Source organism: Fringilla coelebs (genome assembly GCF_963513975.1).
Source record: "Fringilla coelebs genome assembly, chromosome: 8".
Lineage (NCBI taxonomy): Eukaryota > Metazoa > Chordata > Aves > Passeriformes > Fringillidae > Fringilla > Fringilla coelebs.
In genome coordinates this window covers 16,041,960-16,063,830 of record NC_140066.1, presented here as the reverse complement: position 1 = coordinate 16,063,830, position 21,871 = coordinate 16,041,960, and the positions used below count along the sequence as shown (strand labels likewise).

The 21,871-nt window shown below is 42.3% G+C and overlaps 1 protein-coding gene across 3 annotated transcripts; it reads right to left on the bottom strand.

The window, feature by feature from the left end:
* Window positions 1-271: 271 nt before the first annotated feature.
* Window positions 272-21,871, bottom strand: AP3M1 (adaptor related protein complex 3 subunit mu 1). Of its 3 annotated transcripts, none has more exons than XM_084210309.1 (9): window positions 21,733-21,871; window positions 12,789-13,064; window positions 11,566-11,737; window positions 9,191-9,328; window positions 7,160-7,245; window positions 6,676-6,809; window positions 5,766-5,973; window positions 4,282-4,426; window positions 272-2,975 (listed from the first exon to the last, which is right to left on the bottom strand). In XM_084210309.1, the coding sequence occupies exons 2-9, from the start codon at window positions 13,059-13,061 to the stop codon at window positions 2,875-2,877; spliced, it is 1,257 nt and encodes a 418-aa protein (XP_084066435.1). In that variant the 5' UTR covers window positions 13,062-13,064; window positions 21,733-21,871; the 3' UTR covers window positions 272-2,874. The 3 variants fall into 3 exon arrangements, with proteins under 3 accessions (XP_084066435.1, XP_084066434.1, XP_084066433.1); XM_084210308.1 differs by having other exon boundaries at window positions 21,664-21,733; XM_084210307.1 differs by lacking the exon at window positions 21,733-21,871 and adding an exon at window positions 21,465-21,570.

Sequence of the window (21,871 nt, the reverse complement as noted above, 5' to 3'; positions counted from 1 at the left end):
AATCAGCTTTTGAGTGTTCATGATAACAGCAGCGGATGATGCTGTAACAAGAGCAGCAAAAACCCAAAGCAAAAGAACAGTTGTTTCTCATGTTCTGAACAGAAAGCAAGTGCAAATTTTCTCAAACAGAAGATTAAACAAAGGTTTTTTGTCTTTTGTGCCTGTCAAACTAGTAATTAAAGAATTTACTGGAGGCTGTGTTCAGTGGGAAAGAACAGGGGATTTTCCTGAGACCTGACAGTGATCTGCTGTAATGTGAAAACTTAAAATGGGGTTGGCCTGGTCCTGTCAGTAAGGAAAGAACTGCTACTATGACCAGCATCTTTTGAATGCGAATTTTACCTCCTAAAGTGAATGCAGGGGTGAGGAATATGAAACTACTGTTGTATTTCCTTTACTCCATCACTGTAAGAACATCTTATAAACATTTTTTCTTGCTAAAAATTTCTACCAGCACACAATGTTCTGACTTGTTGGAATCAATGTTTATTGGTACTGTAGGACCAAACATAGCCCCATAGGCCCAGAGTGCACCTGGTATTTAGTAATAATTGATAAAATTCAGAGTTTGTACTATTTACAGTTCTCTCCACATCTGAAAGAAGATGAGACCCTGACAGACAACCACTTCTGTCAGCACTCCCAGAGCTGGACAAGAGGAGAAGGGGAGATCAAAACTTGGCAGTGTCATTTCTTGCTAATGCTACAGTCTCATTCCCTAACCTCTACTCTTCAGAGAAGTGCTGGTATGTTATTTTTTTCAGACAGAACAGGAACACAGGCCCCCTTCTGCAGTTGAGCTTCCTGTGTTTGGAGATACAGAGGGAACCAGCACATGTACAAGCAAAGGTACTGGCCTCACCACCTGCAACCATTTCCTTGACAAAACACACCTGCGTGCCTAGACTGGTTTCCTAAAGGTGAGTGCAGTTTTTGCTGACAGTGAGTTGTGGTGATGAGCTGTGCTTTCCCCTGACAACAGCTGTTGTGGGAGCCTCCCTGGTGCCCGAGGTCCTGGAGCTGGGTGGGGCTTCTTCAGTCACACGTGGGAGGCAGCGCTGGGGTCGGGACTGGAGCTCTGACACTTCTGTATGTCCTAGCTCAGGAAGGGTGTCAGCTCTGAAAGGCCATGGGGCAGCATTTCCAGGCTGCTAATGCAGACAGCAGCTCCAGCTGCTCAGACTTCAGCTTGGGAGGTTACCTGTTACCTCTGAAAACAAGATTTCTTCTACAAGTACAAGTACAGTAACTGAAGGATGCCATTTGCCAAAATGTGTGCTGGTTCTTCATAGTGCTGTTTTATCTACTGTAATTTTAAAAATTCAAGATGGTTGTTTATGGCCAAGTTTACCCTAATGACATTACTGAAGTTACTGTATGTCCATTTCTTTCCTTAGTGACTTGCTGCCAGAGTTCAGATGGATTTCCCCTCCTCTTTCCAGACTGGATCATTTTTGTCCCAGTATTTAAAATTTTGACTACTAAGTGACTTTGGTTCTCACTCTTCATCTGAAGCAAAGCTAGTACCTACTTATTGATTTGTAAGCCAAACAGATTAGACAAACAAAGGGTCTCCAGTATCCCATCCTTAATACTGACCAAACGCATGGATTGGAACCTGATAGCTACTCTGGAGGATGTATCGGTTTAGAGAGATGGTTTTGTCGGTGTGTAACAAGAAGTTCAGTCAGCTTTGCTCTGACTGCTGAGCCTTTGAAATATCATAAATACCTGTCCTCCATTTAAAAATAAGAAATACGAAAGGGACCTTACCTATTGTGCTATTAAAAGCCTTTTAAAACACTAAGCAGCTGCACAGTGCTCAAGTTCAGTAAAGATATAGCAAGCAGTCATTGTTTAATAGTGTATCAGATGCCTCCTGCTGAAGAGCACCATGAATCGTTTACAAGAGCATGAACACTTCATAAGGTGAGACACATTTGCAGTGCAGTTCCCTTTATTTCAGAACATTAAAGCACACAACCATTAAATACACTTGACACTTCTACTGTGCTATCTAAAAAGCTACGCTCGAAGGTACACACTGCACAGACCTGGTGGCATCCACTTCAAACAAGTGGAATATCTAAATCAAAGCAAAGGCTTCACATAAAAAATAGATCTTACTCTCTGCAACTGTATTCTTAAAAAAAATGATGGGGATGATGGGATTGAATGGAAAGAAAGTGGATTACTGAAGCAACAATCACCTCCTAGATTTAATGCAGGATGTTATTTTTATCAGCTCATCTGCAGCTGCCAGAAATGAAAGCTGATTAAGGCAAATGCTTCTTAAGAAAGGCGATTTCTTGTAAACAACACAGAAATTAGTTTTTACTTCATCAGAAGCTTTTTCAGGAGTGACACCTGGAATGTCCCAGACCCTGGGGGGACCCCTGCCCCTCTCACTGCTGCTCTCTGTTTCTGAAAGGATTAGGTGTTGCTTTGTGGAATGCCAGCTCGCAGCTGGCTGTGGGTGGAACTGAGCTTTCTTCGACGTGGCTGCAGCAGCAAAACATGCCACCAGAAGGCTTTTCCAGTGGCCTGTCTGGCCTTCACAATGTGCTTGACCTCAGGGCTTTGGTATCTAACTGGCAGTGTAGTGTTTGCAACGTTCAGTGGGTTGCCCATATCAAACTATTCACCAGCACAACAATTCAGTAAAAAAAAAAAGGGTGAAAGTGTAATAGAAAAAAAGTACCTTATTTTAAAGCCATATTAAGAAAAACTAAGCTATGCTTTCATTTTAAGAGCTGCTGTGCACAAATGCTTTGATCCCAAACTAATCAGTGTCTATTAATTAATTGGCACCTAACCAACATAAGTCACTAAGCAGTCAAGTTTTTTTAAGGGGAATTTCCTCTTAGCATCTTCTCATGTCCTGACTTGGAATTTTCCTGCTTTTGTAATGTATTTGACACCTTTAAAAGGCTTGTATTTTTCTCCATACATGTCTAGGCGATTCACTTTCAGTCCTGAAAAAAGACAGAGACAAGTACAAAGTTAAAAGCAGAATGCTAGGAATCACAGCAGTCCGATTAGAAAGCCGGCTGTCTTGGGAGCACATGATTAGGATTGGTTAGGAAGCTCGTTTTCCTTTCTTTCACAAGTTCATCTGGTTTGGAGTGGCAGACGAGAACATTCTTGTCACCTAATCATAGCTGTCTTGGCAGGGCAACACCTTGTTTCTCTTCTACTCCATAAGCCAATATTCTCCTTCCAAGAGATGAACTACGGAACAACTGAGTCTATCTTCCACAGCTCCTGTACACTGCACTCCTTTCCAATCATGGAGATGAAGCCAAGGACAAGTTTTAGAATTTTTTTCACTCCAAGTCATAATTGCAAGAACCAGCATTCCCTCTGCTATTCCCTGAGGAAGGCCAGTAGCTATTAAATACCTACAGCTTCAGGCTGTTCCGTGCTTTCTCACAGGTCCGTTATCTTTGGTGTCCAGACGCTGGACCAGCTGTATCTTGTAAGATTTAAACTAGTTTAGGAGGAAACTGCAGGATTCTGTTCTTACACAGGAACTGTTGTTTACTCCAAATAGTCTAGGGGCCAAAAAGACCATAGCCTGGTACCTATCTAGAAAGGTACCACATGTACCACCAACTCTCATCAACTGCCTTCAGTCATCCTCCTCCTTCACCTCTCTGAATGTGAGTTCTTGCATTGTTAGAGCCTTAATCCTGCAAAGCTTGCTTGGAGAAGCTCTTTACACAGGGACAACTCACATGACTTAAGTGTTTGCAGACTGAGGCCTTGTCTGCTTTAAATTTACTTTTGCACTTACCCTATAGACTTCCTTCTGCTTTTACTTGCAAATTGTTTCAAAGATGAAAAACTAACCAGCTCCAGAAGGAAAGAATAAGAAGGGCATTCTTCAAAATTAATGCATTTTTATGACCACTAGAAAGAGCTTTAGTGGTACGAGGCTAAAGCATGTCAGGAGCACCAAACTAAATCATCATCCATCAATCTTCACTAAAAAGATACGTTTGCATGTTTACTACACCAGTCAACAAAGAAAAATCCATTCTTCTGTATACTTCTCCCAGTCTTTCTTGAGCAAAACAATTGGGAATTCATAATTCCCAGTAAAAAAATCTTCCATCAAGGGTAACTGTCAGGTAAATCAGACTTTATTATTTTGGATCAAGCTGACTTCAGATCTGCGCCTCCAATTAAATGATTAACAGTTTCCCACTTCACTTCCTACACCAACTAATTCTGCCAGCACCAATTTCATGTAATACCCCCCCCCCCCCCCCCACTCACCTGAAATTGCAAGCTGTTGTATCTTAAACTGGATGTTTAAACTTGGGTTCTCCTCTGGCTTGGGGGCTCCAGACTGCAGGTTCACTATGCCCTTCAGGTTTGGTAGCTTTTGAGGGGTAATTTTGCCCACATCCCATGTTAGAACCTTGTCAGGAAGGAGAGAATAGTAGTAGTAGCATTCTAGGAAACAACCTATGAGGTCAAGTTTATGTCCAGCTTTTAGTTTGCAGACTGGCTACCAACAGTAGCCTGGGAGCCCTGAGAATTACCTCACTGGCAGGAGAGGGCTCCTGCAGATATGGGGTCTGTCTTCTCACCCTGTCAGCTTGAGTCTGTGCACTGAGAACATCTTGTTCCCTTTGCTAAGGATAATTGACCATGATGTCTGTTTGGGTCAGCTGGATCCATGAAACCAAGACAGTAACTAGCACAAAGATCATAGAAACTTAAACACAAGAATGAGGAGGGTAGGAGCAAGGCACTGGACCAAGGGAGATTGTCTAAGCCAGACTAACTTTCTCAAGGCTTACTTGTTTGCCATTGATTCTTACACTCATTGGAGAAACGTGGAACCAAGCAGGCCCTTTACTCACCCACAAGAGGTGGTTCGTTTATTCTCATCCTAAAGTCATAAATGAAGGAAGACCTCAATTTTCTGTGCTTTTAAACATTTTTGCAGTTTCAATCCACCTAGTTATCCCAACTCTTGATAAAAACACAGTAAAATTCATTTCTGCAGGGAGTTTTTTTTTGTTGGTAGTTTTTTTTTTACAAAAATCAAGGTCTATTGTTTTTGAAAGAAAATGCTACTTGGAGAGCTTTCCCTAACAATTTTAATTAATTGCTGACTGAAATATTCCAAGGGCAGCAGAAAGCTCAGAGCAGGGTATTAGAGCCAGCAGAATGGTTTGGCTCAAACTGCTTTTCAGCAAAATGGCTCCTGGGTACTAAAAGGCTTCAGGAGCTTTCTGAAATTTAGGTCTCAAACCTCAACTCAGAGGCAAGGAATCAGGAGCCCAAGACATGTTTTTTCAGATACTTTATTTTCCTCTGTGTCTTTAGGCAGATCTTTTGGAAGAAATCTTTTCTCATCTCCTGCTCCCAGTTTTTCTGTCTGCCCATTTTTCAAGGCTAGTGCATTTTCTTCAGAAAAATATGTTTCCACAACATATATGCAAAATATATCATGGCTGAAACTATCGTCAAAATACTGCTGCATCTACTAAGGAAAGATAATAGTGGGTGAAAGAGCAGGGTGAAAAGAGAGGGAAGGGAAGGAAAAGGATACTGTCAAAGTCAGAAATCAGAGCTGGTGTGTATCTAAGTTTGAAAAAGCAAATTTTAAAGGTAAATTTTTAATTCATAAACATATGCTGAACAGAGCTCTCTGCCAAGTGTGGAACACTGTCCCAGTATTCTGCAATATAAGTGACTTGTAGTAATGCCATCTTCAATATTTAAATAAATAAAAATTCATTACTTACTTTAGTCACTGGGTCAAATGTATAGCTGCCTTGTGTAGCAGTGAGGTTCATGTTAAGTACAGCCTTTGGCATGTGAACTGTCATGACTACTCCTTCTACTGTTTTCCCCATGTTCTGTTTTGGTCCAATGGTAACATCAAATCTTCCTGAAGAAGTATTTTCCTTAAAACTGATCATGTGCTTCACATATACAGGAATTGCCACCAAGCTGAAAAGAGAAGACAGTAGCTGAATGCATCCTGGCTACTTGTCTGCTTGAGAAATTTAAGCACTTTCTCATAAATGGTTCTTGTGTTTCTGGTAGGTGTTCAAGTTAAAACTGATCTGTTTCAGAAGTGATAAGTGAAGTGATACTCTGCTCTTCAGCATCATTGCTGAAAAGATCAGCAGAGAATCACAGGAAAAAAAATATTTTCTTTACTTTCCTCCAAATACCTTGTCCTTGTACATTCTCTCTTCATCTTGGTTGCTGTTTTGTTTTTTTTTTTTTAAAGTAATCTCACTGAGCCAAATCTCAGAAGAGCCAGTAGTCAGATCAGGCTTTAGCTTGCAAATATCTGCAGTTTGGACTTTTTTGCTTTACTCTCTTCATGAAGCTCAGAGTCCTCCACGTACACAGAGACTTACTCATAAAGCATCTAGCACTAACAACAGTTACTAGGACTGAACAGCCCTATATCACTGTCATGTGTGATTTACTCCCCTGAAAAACTATTGCTGAGTATCTGCAGGTCACTGAAAAATGGTTTTCTTCTTTTAGTAGGGACAGAACAACAGCTGAGACAAAACCTGAGAACACACATTTCAGAACAATGTAAATTCCCCCTTGCAAGGAGGAATGTGCCATTCCTCAGGTGGAAAGCAGCAGGTGGTGTAGCTGGAGGGGCAGAGTGCCTGAATGGAAACGTACTTCTGGGAACTGACGCGGTAGGAGATGAGCCTGAAGTTGCCATCGGGAGGAATGAACGAAAGGACCCGCTCAGACTCCCAGCGCTTGAACCGAATGCACGGGTGGAAGCTGACGTCGTCCAGCAGCCGGGGGTTCTGGAAGGAGTGGCACAATGGTAAGTGGAATCTCATCACGTACCAGCAGTTTGAGCTAGCTACTGAACTCTACCCAATTCCTATTTGTTAGACTCTGAGTAGCCATTATCAGAGACGTGTTACTGAGCTAGACAGATTTCTGATCTGACCTGGTACAGCAGCTCCTGTGAGGGTATTTTTATGTACACACAAATTCCAACTACTGACAATGCAGCTTCTACAATATAATGAAAAACTTGTTACTTCATATATGTAACGCATGAAATAGTGATCTTAAAGTTCTTTAACTCTGATCACTAAGAAAAATAAATCCTGAGCAATTAAGATTCCCAAATATAGGCTGAATTTACCATGAAAGACAGAGAAAGATCTGGCATTCCTGAGAGCTTAATACACGAATCAATAACACCTTGGATTTCTGCAAAGACTGTGGAACCTGCAGAGAAAAACAAGACACTTAACATTATTATGAAAGACCTAACAGATGTGGTGAAGTGCAGCTAGAGGGCACAGATGACATTTGCACAACGCTCAACAACATGCCAAGCCCAGCTAGGAAAGGTCATTCCAGTTACCTGTGTCCTGGGCAGCTTGCTAAAATACATGAGCCAGAGCAAACAGCCTGTTCCAAACTGGTTCATGATACTTGTGCCAGCTGTTACACAGGACTTGTACTGGATGTGCTTGAACTGGTTGCCAGCAATAAGCAAATAAGAATTTCATAACACACCAGCTCTGAATCTTTTCTTTCATCCCTGTCCCTGGTCTCCAGAAAACTAGCAAGTGGGTAGTGGTGCAGGGAAGTTGAAGCACATCAAAACAGTCAATGTCAAAATGCAGTAAGTTGGTGCTAACTTTGGCTTTCACAAGTAAAGGTTGTTTAACAATGAAATTAAATATTCTCTTGACGTTAAATAAATCTATAGCAAAAACCCCCAAACCTCAAAGCAACTGTACCAAGCATTTTACCCAAGAAATGCTAATTTCCTGAAATATCTTCTAACTATAAAAAGCCATAAGCAGGGCCCAGGACTAATTAATTAACTGCACATGCAAAGGTAATTTTAGAAGATAGGTAGAAACTGGCTTATCTAGGCAAAGAAAAGGAGAAATGGTGGCTTTATACTTTGTTTGAAAAGAAGTGATCCTGTTTCAGGTTAAAGCAGTCGACCATATCCCTATGAAACAAGATAACCTCCCTATTCTAGGGGAGCAACCTTATCTGCCTTAGTCGTGATGAAGACTATAAAGAGGGGTTCTTGCACTGCTAGTCCCCAAGGGATCAGAGCAGAAAAGAGTAGCTATGACTACTGCAGCAGATCTTCAGTAGGAAATTAAACACTCAGTGCACACTGATTTGGCCTGAAATACGCACAGAAATTCACCACGGTCTTGATTGTACTGTCTCAGAAGAAGCACTCGCTACTCCTGGGAATCCTAAGGAGCTAGGACAGCAACACAGCCATCAGCATGTTCTATAAGGACCCTGTAAGGGCCACCTTCTTTTAGCTTCAAGATGGGGAGAGTAAGAGCTGAACAATGGCTATTTGTGACTATCCACTTCAACAGTGGCCAAAGCATTTGCTGAAGTGGTGTAGAGAATCAAACCAACACTGACACTGCTACAACAGCAGCAGTGAATGAATAATCAGAGGTTTGCTCCCTGCTTCATACCACCACAAAAGGGTGTCCTGCAGTCTTCACCCTTGCCAACTGCTGGCCCCAGTACTGAACAAAACAGCAAGTTCCTGCCCACAGCTTTGCAGTTTTCTTTTTGCTTTATTTTTTTTCTTTCTCTTGCCATACAAGTTATCAGGCTCCTCCTCAAAGTTAAATCTCAGAAATAAAGACTTCTGTATTTGAAAATGATATGTTTCATTCACAGAAAAGAAAGGAGTATTATTATGCTTTATAATATCTGGTTCCTTAAAAATAAGGAAAACAATACTGTGCAAGTATTTTGCACCAAGTTTAGCTTGCTATCAGAAGAAAGCTAATGAAAGATTTTGTCTTGCTTACTTGAGGGCCTTCAAGGACTACAGTACATTGTTGGCAGGAACAATTGGGAGATAATTTTCTCATCACATTTCAACTACTTTTTTCCCCCATTTATATCTGTTATGAGATAATCAATATACAAACAGAAAACATACTTCTTGTGGATGTTCTCGAAGCAGCCCAGAGCATGTTGCTGTTTTAAGATGAACTGAAGAAATAAACTTAAGCTCATAATTTTAAATTGAATATTTCTACCTAAGATATAAATGCACATATATAAAATATATGCAAAAAAATAAGGTTGGACTGTATTCTCTCTAAAACATTATTAGCTACATGTAAACACACTTGAGAGACAAATGGCAGTTTGCAAGGCATCTTACCTGATTTGTCTATAATTGCATCAATTTCTTCAATGACATCAAAATAGGCTTCATTGTTAGTGTATTTTACTCCTGCTCTGCGCCAAGGAATGTTGGATAACTGTCCAGTGGGAAGCGTGTCTCCCACATTACTACTGCCTTAAAAATGAAAAGGAACTTAAAATCAGTAATTAATTACAAAAGGAATGTTTTAACTGCCAAAATTAAAAATCAAGGCAAAGCTTGCCTCAGGTACTGTAGGCCAGAGCCTGGACCCTTCAGTGTTATTTGTGAGGTGACATGAAGGCACTGGAGCCACGTGTCCAAACTTAACAGCTTTCAGACTACATCCTGCACAGCAAAATACAGTACTCAAGTCAGCAGGAGGTTTGAATGGGGGAGTAGATGTGGGGGATTTCATCACTAATTCAAGACAAGACAGCTCCCTGTCAGGGCCTTAAGCCTGCTTCCCCCTTCTCCTAAGAGTTTTAGCTGGATGACTTCAGGGCTGATTAACAGGTAAGAGTCATTAGCAAGAAAGATGTGTAAGAAGCCTTAGGGAGGCCTCCAACAATCTTTGCTTGGAGCTGGTGTTAGGCTGAGGGTGGTCTCATTCTTGGTACCCATCTGAGCTACCCTGCATCAACATGACAGCCATGTCTCTACCTCACCATGTGTCAAATCAGTTCAGTCTGGCCCAGACTGGACTTTCTGGCTTGACCTGTCCCATACTGATGGATGTTACTGGCAATCACTGAGCTGTAGATGACCTGTTCATCATCTGATCCAGTCCCTGACCTGTTGCCTCAACTTCTGGGCTCCCGACCAATGATACCACTGTCCCTGCCTGCCTCGCTCTCACCCTTGCCTCCTGGTTCTCAACACCACCCAGCATGAGTAGAAGGCTTCCTGAGCTACCTAGTTATAAAGTAAATTGATGACACTTTAAAAAGGAAAACAAAAAAAATCTTATCACTTGTGAGGGTTAGGTGACGGATGCCAGAATCCCAGCACAGTGTAAACAACTCCCTCTGCTAGAAGTAGGTCTTGGGATAGGGCCACAGCTCATGCTGACTTGTGCCCTTTAGCACAATGAACATGGTAGTGTGTCCTGCCACGTGAAACAGCTTCAGTGAGAAGCTGGTGGCCAGCAGGTATCATTTCTACAAAACCTGCTTGGGCAGGCCCTAGCCTGGCAGGCAGAAAACAGAAGTTTTCATTCCTTTGAGCTAGTAGAAGTAGTTACTCAAAAAAGACCCTTCCTAAAGTCCACCCCGGTATGTGCTATTACTCAGGGGGGAAGAGTTGCAACTGTTTCTTCACTCCCACTGCATCTCTGAAGAGGGGCAGTTGCTGTGTCTGTCCCTCAGCAGCCTTGCAGGGTGCAGCAGTGCTGCCAGGCCAGGTAGATAGGAGACCTCTCAGGCTGCTGTTTCTACCTGCTCAGCACTGAGCTGTTGACAGTGACAAGATGCAGGCTACCTTGGGCAGGCATTTTAGGCTCCTAGGGAATTTTAATAAGGTTTTAGATAAAACACTTATTTTCATAAGTGTAAATACTAGCATTCCAATCCACATGTAAAAAACCTAGCTAAACACCAAATAACAGAAATTAAAACTGATGAGATTTATACTCAGAGACTAAACCATATCTACTACCTTAAAGACCATCTCCTCAGAGCATTACATGTGTGGCCCTGCAGCCCAACTACTCTCTTCTCTAACACAATGTACAAGTGACCGTCTCGCATCTCTCTGCCCCACGTGACACTCATGGCTCACCTCCCTTGCACCCGCTTGCCAGACAAGCAGATTCCACCAGCTCAGCTGACAGACATTTGGCTTCATCACTGCAAGACAGACCCATCTACAACAGCCTGAAATCAGTTGCGAAATCAAATCCATATGAACCCATGTGCTGCTCGGTGGTGGGGGCAGGGTGGAAGATGAGGACAGGCTATTTGTTTCCCTTCATGCTATCTGTTCCCACCCATCAAGGATTTATTACATATCTATTATATACCTTCCTATATGGCTTTCTTACAAAATGCTTAACCTTCTCCAGTGCCCATAGTTATTCAAGGCTTGGGGTGAGCTCTGTACCAATCCCAGAGCACCTGTCTCCAGTATGTCCTGACTGTGTCCTGAGCTGCTGTTCCTGAGGGACTTCAGCAGCTGTGGCTGAACCAGGCAGTGCCTCCAAGGACAGCAAAGGGACCAGCCGTAAACTGCAAATAAGGAGGGACTTGTTTTTATTCAACTCCTGTTGATGAGAACTGGTAGGACAGCGCTCTCACCTTACAGATTCACACCAATATATTATTTTTTAGCTATAAAAAATGATGGGGCTTTTTTTTTAAAACAGCCATCATTGCTGAAGTTACATATTTTCATACCTGTGATGGAGTTGACAACAGAGCGCAAAATTGTGGGAGGCTTAATCAGCTCCTTCAGTATGTTAGATTCTGTTGCCAGTGGAAAGCCATTGTCTAGCATTTCTTCTAGAAGTTCATACACAATTACTACATTGTCCTTAATTGCTGTCTCAGAACATTCGCCGAAGTAATCCTAAACAAATTCAGAGATTACAAAAGAGAGGATTTTTATTCCTGTTAGAATGCTTAGCAAAAGGAAGTTTGTTCAGTTTTTTCTTACAGAAACCCTCCAATATATGAAGGTATTTCAGTGCCTAAACTGACTATTTCTATAGTCTGATAGCATCATATATTTATCATATATAGCATATATATTTATCACCTAACTGAAAATAAATACAAGCATGAACAGTGAAATAATGTAATGTGATGCGCTACCATTTATGTTACAAAGGTCTTTCTAGTTGTGAACATTAATGCATCTTCAGTTACAAGACTCTTGTAAAATAAAGATACTATCTTTTGGCAATGCTCAATGCTCTTCACAGTGTTTCCTTTAGATAAAAGTATCTGTGAAATTAGTTGAGAAGTGACTCCTTTGCAGCGCTTTCCTCACTACAGAGTGCATGCTGCCTGACTACATGCTCCTTCTTCCCATCTACATAACATTAATAGTACAAAAGCTTACAGAAAAAAACCCAGCATTTACAAAGTCAGATTTGGGTTCTGGTGCTTGTGAGTGCACAAAATAAACCTCTTTTTTCCCTTGTACTCTATAAACCTGTGCTTGACTTAAAAATTGCAGATAGAAAAGTCAGTCACAGGAGGGTTTATTACCTTTCTCTAAAAGAAGTTTATACAAAAACTTGAAGTTTATACAAATCTCTTGAAGTCATTTTAGAATCATAGAGTCACAGAATGTTAAGGGGTGGTCCCAACCTCCCCTGCCATGGGTATGGACGCCTCCCAGTAGATCAGGTTGCTCAAATCCCCATGCAACCTGGCCCTGACCACTGCCACAGTGGGGGCATCCACAACCTCTCTGGGCAATCTATTCCATTCACTGTTTTACTACCCTCACAAAATTGAATTTTTTCCTAATATCGAACTTAAATTTCCCCTCTTTCAGTTTGTACTCATTTCTCTTGTCCTATCACTATAGTTCCTGATGAAGAGTCCCTCTTTGTCTTCCCTGTAGACCTCCTCCAGACACTGAATTTTAAAGTCATTGAATGGTGACAGACCTGGAAAGTATCTGCTACTCGGTGCAGAAATTCAATTACGAAGAGTGGTGGCACTTCTGTCTGTATGACAGACACAAAGAAGATTTTATCCCGATAGATGCTGATGAGGTAGTGATGAGGAGTTGAGATGACAGGAGGCACATTCTCAACATCAATTGCTTTCTCCTGAGCTTCGAAGAAATAATCACAGACAGACTGGCTCACAACACTCTTCCAGTGCTTCTCCAAGAAGATATCACCAGAACAGTTTATAAGAAACAGGCTGTGGATCATTTTCTGTTGGAAACACATTAAAAGAAGTTAAAATAAATAAAAGAATATGTGGAATGACATTTCATATCCCAGACTCCCCTTCTTATGATGGCTATTCTTTATTAACATGCACTGTGAATTTAGGAAAAAACATCTACTTTGTTGCTTTTCTTTGAATTTCATTTCCTTTATTTACAAGAACATTCCACAAAAAAATATTTGCCACTGGATTAAGCTGCAAACGTATATCATAATGCAAGCATAAAGAAAACACCCTTGTTTTCTGCTTTCATCCCTATCTGGTATTTGCAATTTATTTCTTTAAGAAAAGCTGACTCCCATGAGCTGGCACTTGCTCAAACGTGTTTGCCGACATGAAAGAGTTACTTGTACAGAAAGTTTCCTATGGCAGTTGGCCTGGCAGTTGCCCACTTAACTTAGAATTGCTCTATCTTAAAGATACAGTTCTTTAGCTTGTCAGCTTTCAGCTGCTGAACTAGAAAAGTGATTTTTACTTGTTGGCAGATTAGTCTTATTATCTATGCCAAGCTGCACTTGGGTAAAGGGTTGGAATTCATTAAAAGGACACAAAACTAGCCATTTAAATCTGATTTAATGGATAAAATTGCCTCAAATGCGCTTGGCATGCATGAAGTATGTTTACATAAAATGTTTTTCACTTAAAAACTCACTTATGTAAAAGGGGAGTATGAACTGCAGGTAAGGAATGTAACTTTTTTCTTATCTCTTTAAACATTTACAAATAACATGCCTCAGTCACTGATCCTTCGTTTTATTCATGGGGCAAGAAGCTTATGTGCCTATTAAAAAAATAATTCCAAGTCTATTTCTCAACTTTCAATGCAATAGTAAGTGAACTAAGTAGTTGATAAAATGAATAGACTATTATCTCTGGATCTACAGAAGAGACAAATGCTGGCAAACTTCAGTTTATCTCTTCAGCCTTTACATGAGACAGATACAATGCTTTGGCTGACCTGCAGCATAATGATCCTCTTAAAAAATAAGTTAAAACTTGGGCTTAGAAAATAAACCAAACTGTAACCCCAACAGCAGCATCTGAAGGTGAAGTTAACCTGGTACTCAATGTCAAGCATAAATTCATCTGTAGCTGAGGAACAGCCTGGCACTGGCTGTTTTTCCCTTCTGCCTCGCAGCTATTGATTTGAGTAGGTCTGTGGCTCTGCAATTATCTACGTTAGGAAAATAGTCCAGCTAGAAACTGACCCAGCAAAAGGAGCTGCTGCTCAGACCAACTTCCTAATGCAAGTTATTTCACTGCCAGAGAGTGCTAGAGCTGGCACAGGGCATGTAGTGGAACTGGGCAGAGGATAGCAATGGAGATCCAGAATTGAAAGTTAGCCTTTGGAGGAATTCAAACATGACTGGAAAGAGACCAGACAATTACTGGGTGTCCACACCTTGAAACAGGAAGACCATCATGAACTCTGCATGTCCAAGAGAAGCCAAAGACACATACAAAAAACCCATCATGGTTTTCATTACTTTTACCATGTTTGCCCAGGATATTTTGTCCTAAAACACAGAAAAAACCTGCTCCTCTCTTATCTCTGGCACACTAAAAACAGCATGGAAGCTAGCTAGATGCACATGGCCCAGTCCCACAGAGATTTTGAGTATAAATGCTGTATTACAGTGTTAAATCTCATTCCAAAATAGTGGAATAAGCACTTAGATCCACCCAGAGTGAGCTTGTGTTGCCATGTCTGAATCTGAACTACCCAGAATAGTACTCATCGACCAATACACAATGTAACAATAAAAAAAAGGTCTGGCCCTCCAGATTTTCACAAACAAAAGTATGTCTTCCAACGCTCACCAAAGACAGTGAAAAAGGACAGCTCAGGAAGGTTGTCAGCATGATATTTCCCTCCACCTAAGTCAGCAGAGTGTGGGAAGAGAGCCAAGATCCAGCTTTTCAAATTCTAAATTCCAGCTGCTCCTTCACAACCATGACAGCAACGTGCTCATCTTCACTGGGGCCATGCCAGGTCTCAGATACCTCCTGCCAAGAGCATGATGTCTTTGGTAGCCAACAAAAAAAGACCAATAGCCAGAAGGAGGACAAAAATATTCATCTAAGCCAATAGGGAATGTAAAGGGAAGTTCTTTTAGAAACTGTGATTGCAAATTTGCTTAAAAGTGGGAAAGGAAACAAAGCTACAAAGTGTTATTGCACGTTTCTACTATGTCTCTCCTGGACCAAATGAATCTCTAATTTAGTTTGTGAAAAAAAAAAAGAGAAAATTTTAATACTGTGAGCACAGCATTTTTATAAAGGAGCCTTGACACAATTGCTTTAATCCAGCTCCAGTAAACATGTTCTGAATTTAGCCAGCATTGAACATTAAAGCCTTCCAAAATCTCCTCGACAGTCACACAAGGGTGGAAAGTGTAATCAACCACTGAATGTCAGTATTGTTCGACACCACGGCTGCCCACACATACAAAGGTGCTCAATCTAAGCTGTAAAGCTTAGAATAGATCTCTGAACATTTTTAAATCGATACAATAGCATATCTGTTAACAAATATCAGACCCATTTCCATTAAATGCACACAAAGCTGCATCTGAGAGTCCAGTGCAAGCAGCACTGGTAAGACTCCGCTTCCAGAGGAGCTGATCCACAGCCTGCTCTGGAGGAGCTATGCTGGACAGCAGGCAGCTTCCAATGATACGCTGACAAAGAGTATCAGACACACGTGACAGTGTTTTTAGTGCTTCTGTGAACATTTATCCAGATTCTATTCATCTACAGATCAGAAATGTCTGCATTTGTCACAATATACTTTTAACAAGCATGGCTGTGCAGCAGACCACACAATCACAGCAAGCTCCTGGTGCACCAAATGACTGCAATAGCAGGGCCCCTTCTTTTGCCCTAAGTTCCACTTAGGATATTAGACCATGACTTGATATGCAATCAAGGGAGGGCGTGGGTAGCCAGAAGGGGAGGTAGCACTTGGCCCCCTTTCTTACTCTTCTGCCCCAAGCTGCCTGGGTACCAGCTGTGTTCATAGGAGTGTTTGTGTGGCCTCGTGGTGAACTGGAGTAGCAAACTGATCCAAGGGACCACACTTGGCAGATGACAGCTTTGTAGTACCTATGGAATATGAGCAGTAAAATCCCCCCTGGCTGCCTACCCTATCTTTTAAGTAGGAAGATAGCGATTACAGAATTTCCCATGATACATATTCTACTTCTAGCGTAAGACTTCCCTCAAATCTTCTCACAGTCCTTTCTTCCTTCACAAGTTTTAGCAGTATGCTAATTTGCTGCTAATTTGAAGTGCCCTGGAAAACTGAAGCTCTCACCTTGCAGCCTAAGCGCAGAGCAGGCAGCTCCAGATGCACAAGCCCCGCCCTGTCAGTCAAGGGGCAGCTCAGCTGGTACACTTCCCAGTGCTGACTAGAATAAAGACACTCCTACAGCAGTGGGAATATCAGTCTATTATACACAAGACTAAGTAATTTGATTTATCCCATACACTGTCAAGCAATAGGCACCAGCTGATTAAAGACAGATTTCATGCTGAATATCTTAGAACTGGTAGCACTACAAAAATATCAATACAAGATATATAAACTATTATTTAACAAAAATTACTTACATTGCTCCAAGTACTGAAGATTTCCCTGGTACTCTGTTTTTAGAGTGTGTCAGATTTCATTTCAGACATGTAGAGATCCCTAAACTAATTTTGCAGTAACTGACTTTTTTGTCTCATCAGAACATGATTTGAAAAGCAAAAAAGACTGACAAATGATGAACATAAGAAATCAATCCAGTAACATTAAAATTCCTCACACCAGTAGGTCAACAGCAAAGTGTGTTAAGAGCTGCAGCACTCTGAAGGTAAAGGTCTTGAAACAAGTTCCTAAGTTTTAAAAAACAGCAGCAAAAGTACATCACCAGAATTCAGGAATCATGAGATTCTTCTCCGTGTAACAGTGTACATAGACACCACTTTGAGATGTCAGTATAAAACCACTCTATGTAAGGCACTGAAGATGTTTCTAGGACTATTCTATAGGACATGCCTCCCCCATCTCTCTGCTTCTAGGCCTACCTAAGAGTAGACTGAAAGTGTACATGGATCATTATTTGCATCTACGCCAAAGCAAACTGTTCAAGCTCATCTTCAGTAAACTGACAGCCTTTCATGTTACTGCCTGACTGCAAGGCACCTTACAGGCTCTGCAGCAACAAGCAGCCCTGCAGTTTTGCAGCTTCTTCTCACAAACCTCCCATCCTTCGTCTGACATGCAAAACTCCACATGATTCATCTCAGTCATTTCCATCCTACCAGAATCTGAAGTTCACACAGAAGAAAAACATATTTTAACAAAGATGCCTTCAATGAGCTGTTTCCACATCTCTAACTTTTCTTTTGACTAAATCTGGATTTGTAATGTTACTGATTTTCAAATTCTTGGCACAGAAACATCTGGACTAAAGGCGCAGCAGGCTCACAAGACAAAAGTGGAGCTCACTGGCAAGAGAGAGAGGCTGAGAGCACGGGAAAAAAGACTGATTGCACATGCTTGTCCTTAGCTACAATTAAGTACTCTAAAGTGTAATTAATGCAGAAATATTGTCAACAGCTGCTTTTTCACAACACTGAGCTGAGTTACATACAAAGCTCTGAAACCACAAAGTGATGAATTTATCACTGACCTCTGCAATGCCCTTTAGAGCTAGTACTAATTGCTGAAAATAGCTCCAAATAGGACCATCACTAGGAAACTATTCCACAGCTTCAATGTTCCTGAATTCAGCATAGCTGCTCTGAAGGGTGGAAGAATTAGTGGTGATAGACTGTCTGAGTCTCTGTTATGTATTTGTGGAAATGAACTTCTAGCGACAAGCAAATGGAAAGTAATCAAATGCTTAAAGTAATCTGGAGAAATAAGCTAAAATTGAAGCTAGTACTTTTGTCACAATCAGCTAGTCAGCACTTTAGCTTTTTCCTATAAATTCAAAATGTGCCACAAATGTGTTCCTGACCTCCCCAACCCCATTCAAACCAGCAAACCTAATAAAGAGAAGTCCCATTAAACACCTGAACAAAACTTTCAAGACAGCCAATATGGCAGCTCTGAAATATTGTGTAATTGGCAGGACCAACCAGACACATCATTAGCAGCTGTGATTCAAGTTGATAAATCTGTTAGTCTCAGGTTTACTAAAACATGAATGTTCTGTAATTTCACGGGGGGTTTTTTATGCTCCTATTATTGTTTGTGTGTTTTAATGATGCTGCTCAAGTGTCATTAATCTTTGCACATATAAGACGCTTACAGCTTAGTTATCTACACATCAAAGTAAAAACATTTTTGCAATCGTTTTTAAGAACTGCTTGTTATCCCCCTCTGTTAGTCAAGCAAAACTTCATATCTACTCAACACCATGAAGTGCTTGTGTCTGTACCACTACTCAGACATATTTTATCAGCAAGATCATCCCTATTAAAAACTAAATGCTTTGCTTCCCAGATGTTCAGCATATATTTATTTATCTTTGCTCTCATTTAAAACACTGTTAGTAACTTTCTGAAATTGTTTTTAAGAGGAAGTAGTCCTTTGAGAATACTCTAAATTTGACTTAAATCAGTGTTTGGTATCCATAACAAAATTTGCAACTTCCTCTGTGCTTTTACCAGCAGTAATTACAATGTGCATGAGAATTTGTGCAGCATTTAATCTACTGTCTGATGAGCTTTCTAATAATACACTTGCATGGTGCCTCTCTTCTAGTTTCAGTATAAATCTTCTAACTGCTGGCAAGAGAGTTCCATCTATAGTCAACAGAACAATATTAGATTCTGAATAATCAAACAATATTTGATCCTGAATAACTGCAGCTCCCTTTGGGACCTGCAAGAATAGAAAGCTTTGCAGGAAAAGCAAGAGTTCCTTAGGAAAAAACCCCACACCAAAACAATTAAAAATTTTTTTGCTAAAACTGCATTTTTACATGGAGATGGAAGATTTGAACACAAATTGCATCTGAATCAGTAGCTTTAGGACTACTAAGGGATGACTGAAGAAATTCACTCTCTGAAAGCAGTACAGTGAATAGACAGATAGGGCCAAATGGACACAGACAAAGTGAGTATCAGTTCACATATTGAGTGTCCATAGTATTTTCAGGAAAATACTGATAATTATGCTCATATTCCAGCCAAACCATGAAGAACTCTGAATGGACAAGGCAGCAGGCTTCAATCACAGGATATCAAAGCCCCAAGTCAGTAGCTCTTTGTGAAGATGTTTTCCACCATGCTTCCCCAATTCACTCCTCCAGTAAGTCTGACAGGCCAGAGCAACAGTGCTACTGGCTTTATACTGCTGTCTTTCACAGGCTCTCTTTGAAGAGGCACTCAAGGTTCCAGAGAGGACAAGCACAGTGCCAGAGAGCCATGCACTACTGAAACACTCCATCAGAGCCAGCAAGCATCACTGATCACTGGAACTCTGCTGTGCATGGGAGCCCTTCCCAACATATGTGCACTCTGCCCCAACCAGTCCAAACACAGGGGGCAGAAAGAAAGCACATAACCATTTGTACCTTCCTTCTCCTTCAAGAGGACAGAGCAAAGCAGCACTCTAATTCTTTTATCCTGTATGAATGAGCCTCATGGATACTCTAATTCTAAGCAGCTCCTGTTAAAAGGCTGCCCATGGTATATTATGTTAAATAAACATAAAAAAGATTTAACTTATCTTCGCTGTATTCATTTTTCTAAAGTTATATGTGAAGCTGTAATTTGGGGGAAAATTAAAGGGATATAAGAAGAAGGAACTTCACATTTTAAACAAATTTTAATTTGGTTTCTTGCCATTTTTTTATTACAGCCACAAAATACAGCTACCACTTGTCCTGTACTGTTCAGACTTCTCTACCTCAAAGACTTCAATTTCTCTTTTCTGAATCCTCATGGCAAGGTTTTTATTAAAGATTCCTCATGTAAGGAGATCTGTATATGAGAAAATAACTGGGATTTAACTGGTGCATAACTGTCTTGTACAACAGAAAATTTAATTTCTGAATAAAACCAGCTAAATCAAACATGAGAGGGCATGGAGTATTCTTCAAGTTTGATTTCCCATTTGCAAGGAATTTTCAGATATGTGCATACAGGCAGTAAAAAATCTGTTTGTCCTTTTTTTCCCCCCCAAAAAAACCCAAGTTTGCTTGTGTTTTTGAGTTTGCACGCAACATGAGACATTTTTAACAGAGAAATATAATTCAGATATTTCCTCTTCTTTTTTTTTCCCTTTAATAAATAAATGAGAAACTATGTATGATTCAAACCCGCTGGGAACTGCCAGAGCAGAATTATTCTCATGGTTGGCATGGTCAGTTATTTTGTAAAAAATTTCTTCCATCATTTTATCTTTTGTATGAATAATGGAAGTTGGTTTTGCTTTTCTTGTAAAATACCTTTTCCTCTCCAATACCGCAGTCTGCCTACTATGAACACAAATTTTCATTATTCAAGTATGATTTTTTGCCTGGTTGGTTATAGGAAAGCTACACTGAATGGTGACGCTATTCCTCCAGTTTGATTAACACTTAATGGGTATGAACGATTCATCATATACTGAAAAGATAGTAAGTGCATTACTAATTCACAGCAGATTTGAACTGAAACAAAAGAAAAGAAGCGACAGCCTCCACTCAGTTACCGCTGGGTACTGAACAGGGCAGGAGCGATGTGCAGGAGTGGATGATAACGGGTTTATTCCCAGCGCATATTATGGAGATCCGCACTCACCGGGCCTTTTGCTAATTAAGCAAGAACAGCACGAGTAGAAACACCATGGCTGCAGCAGGGCTGCTGAAGATCGACCCAGGTGAGCCAGCGCCGCTCCCGCACTCGCCCTGCCCCTCCCGGCCGGGCCTTGCTGCGGGCTCTGCCGCGAACGGCGGCTCCCACCTCGCCCCTGCTGCAGGCCTGCGCCGTCTGCCCGGACAGCCCGGTGCACGATCCCCGCACCCCCGCCTCATCTCGGAGCGGGAGCGGGGCACCGACGGGGCTCTGACCCGACCCTGCTCACTCTCCGCTGGGCGGTTCCGCACCTCCGCCAGAGCCCAGAACAACGGAATGGGGGGATGGTATTCAAACACGGCAACGATTTTGTATTTAAATAGGCACAGAACAACGGAAAGGGAGGCGAGTAAAGCGGAAAGTCTCGGATTTGCGGGCAGACTCCCGGTACCACCACTGGCGGGGATATCGCCCCTACCCGACTGCGGCCAACGAGCACGGCCGGGACCGATCACGGGCGGCTCCCGCCTGGCAGGGATCCCGTTCCCCCGAGCAAGGGCAGCGCGGCCCCACTCCCTCATGGCCCGAGCCCCCCGCGCCCCACGTACCTCCCCCGGCCCGGCACGGCCCGGCCCGCTCCCGGGACAGCGGGGCAGCGGCCAAGATGGCGGCGAGGCCCGGCGGCGGCGGCGCGGGGCCGCCCCCCGGCGGAGGCGCGGGCGGCCGGGGCGCTGCCTGCGCCGAGCGCCCGAGCACGGCCCCCTCCCTCCCCGGGCCCGCCGGCCCCGCTGCCACGGCCGCCCTCACCGCCGGTCAGCACCGCTCGGCCTCAGCGGCCGGCAGGAGACGGGAGCGGCGCCCGGGCGCTAAACCCACCCTGGCCGGCGCCACGGCAGCGCGCGGCTGGGCAGGGATAGCGGGCGGCGCGGGCTCCGCTCCCCGCCCCTTCAGGCGCCCGGCGCGGCCGTACGTTCGTCCCGGCTCCCCCGCCCCCCGGTGGCGGTGCCGGCGCGGT

Bases quoted from the DNA above. Each gene is read 5' to 3' on its own strand.
- AP3M1 (XM_084210309.1), bottom strand. From the start codon at position 13,061: ATGATCCACAGCCTGTTTCTTATAAACTGTTCTGGTGATATCTTCTTG. The intron at 9,329-11,565 runs GTATGAAAATAT...TTCATTTTTAAG, and splicing joins TGTTGTCAACTCCATCACAG to GCAGTAGTAATGTGGGAGAC. The intron at 6,810-7,159 runs GTAAATTCAGCC...CACTCCTTCCAG, and splicing joins ATCTTTCTCTGTCTTTCATG to AACCCCCGGCTGCTGGACGA.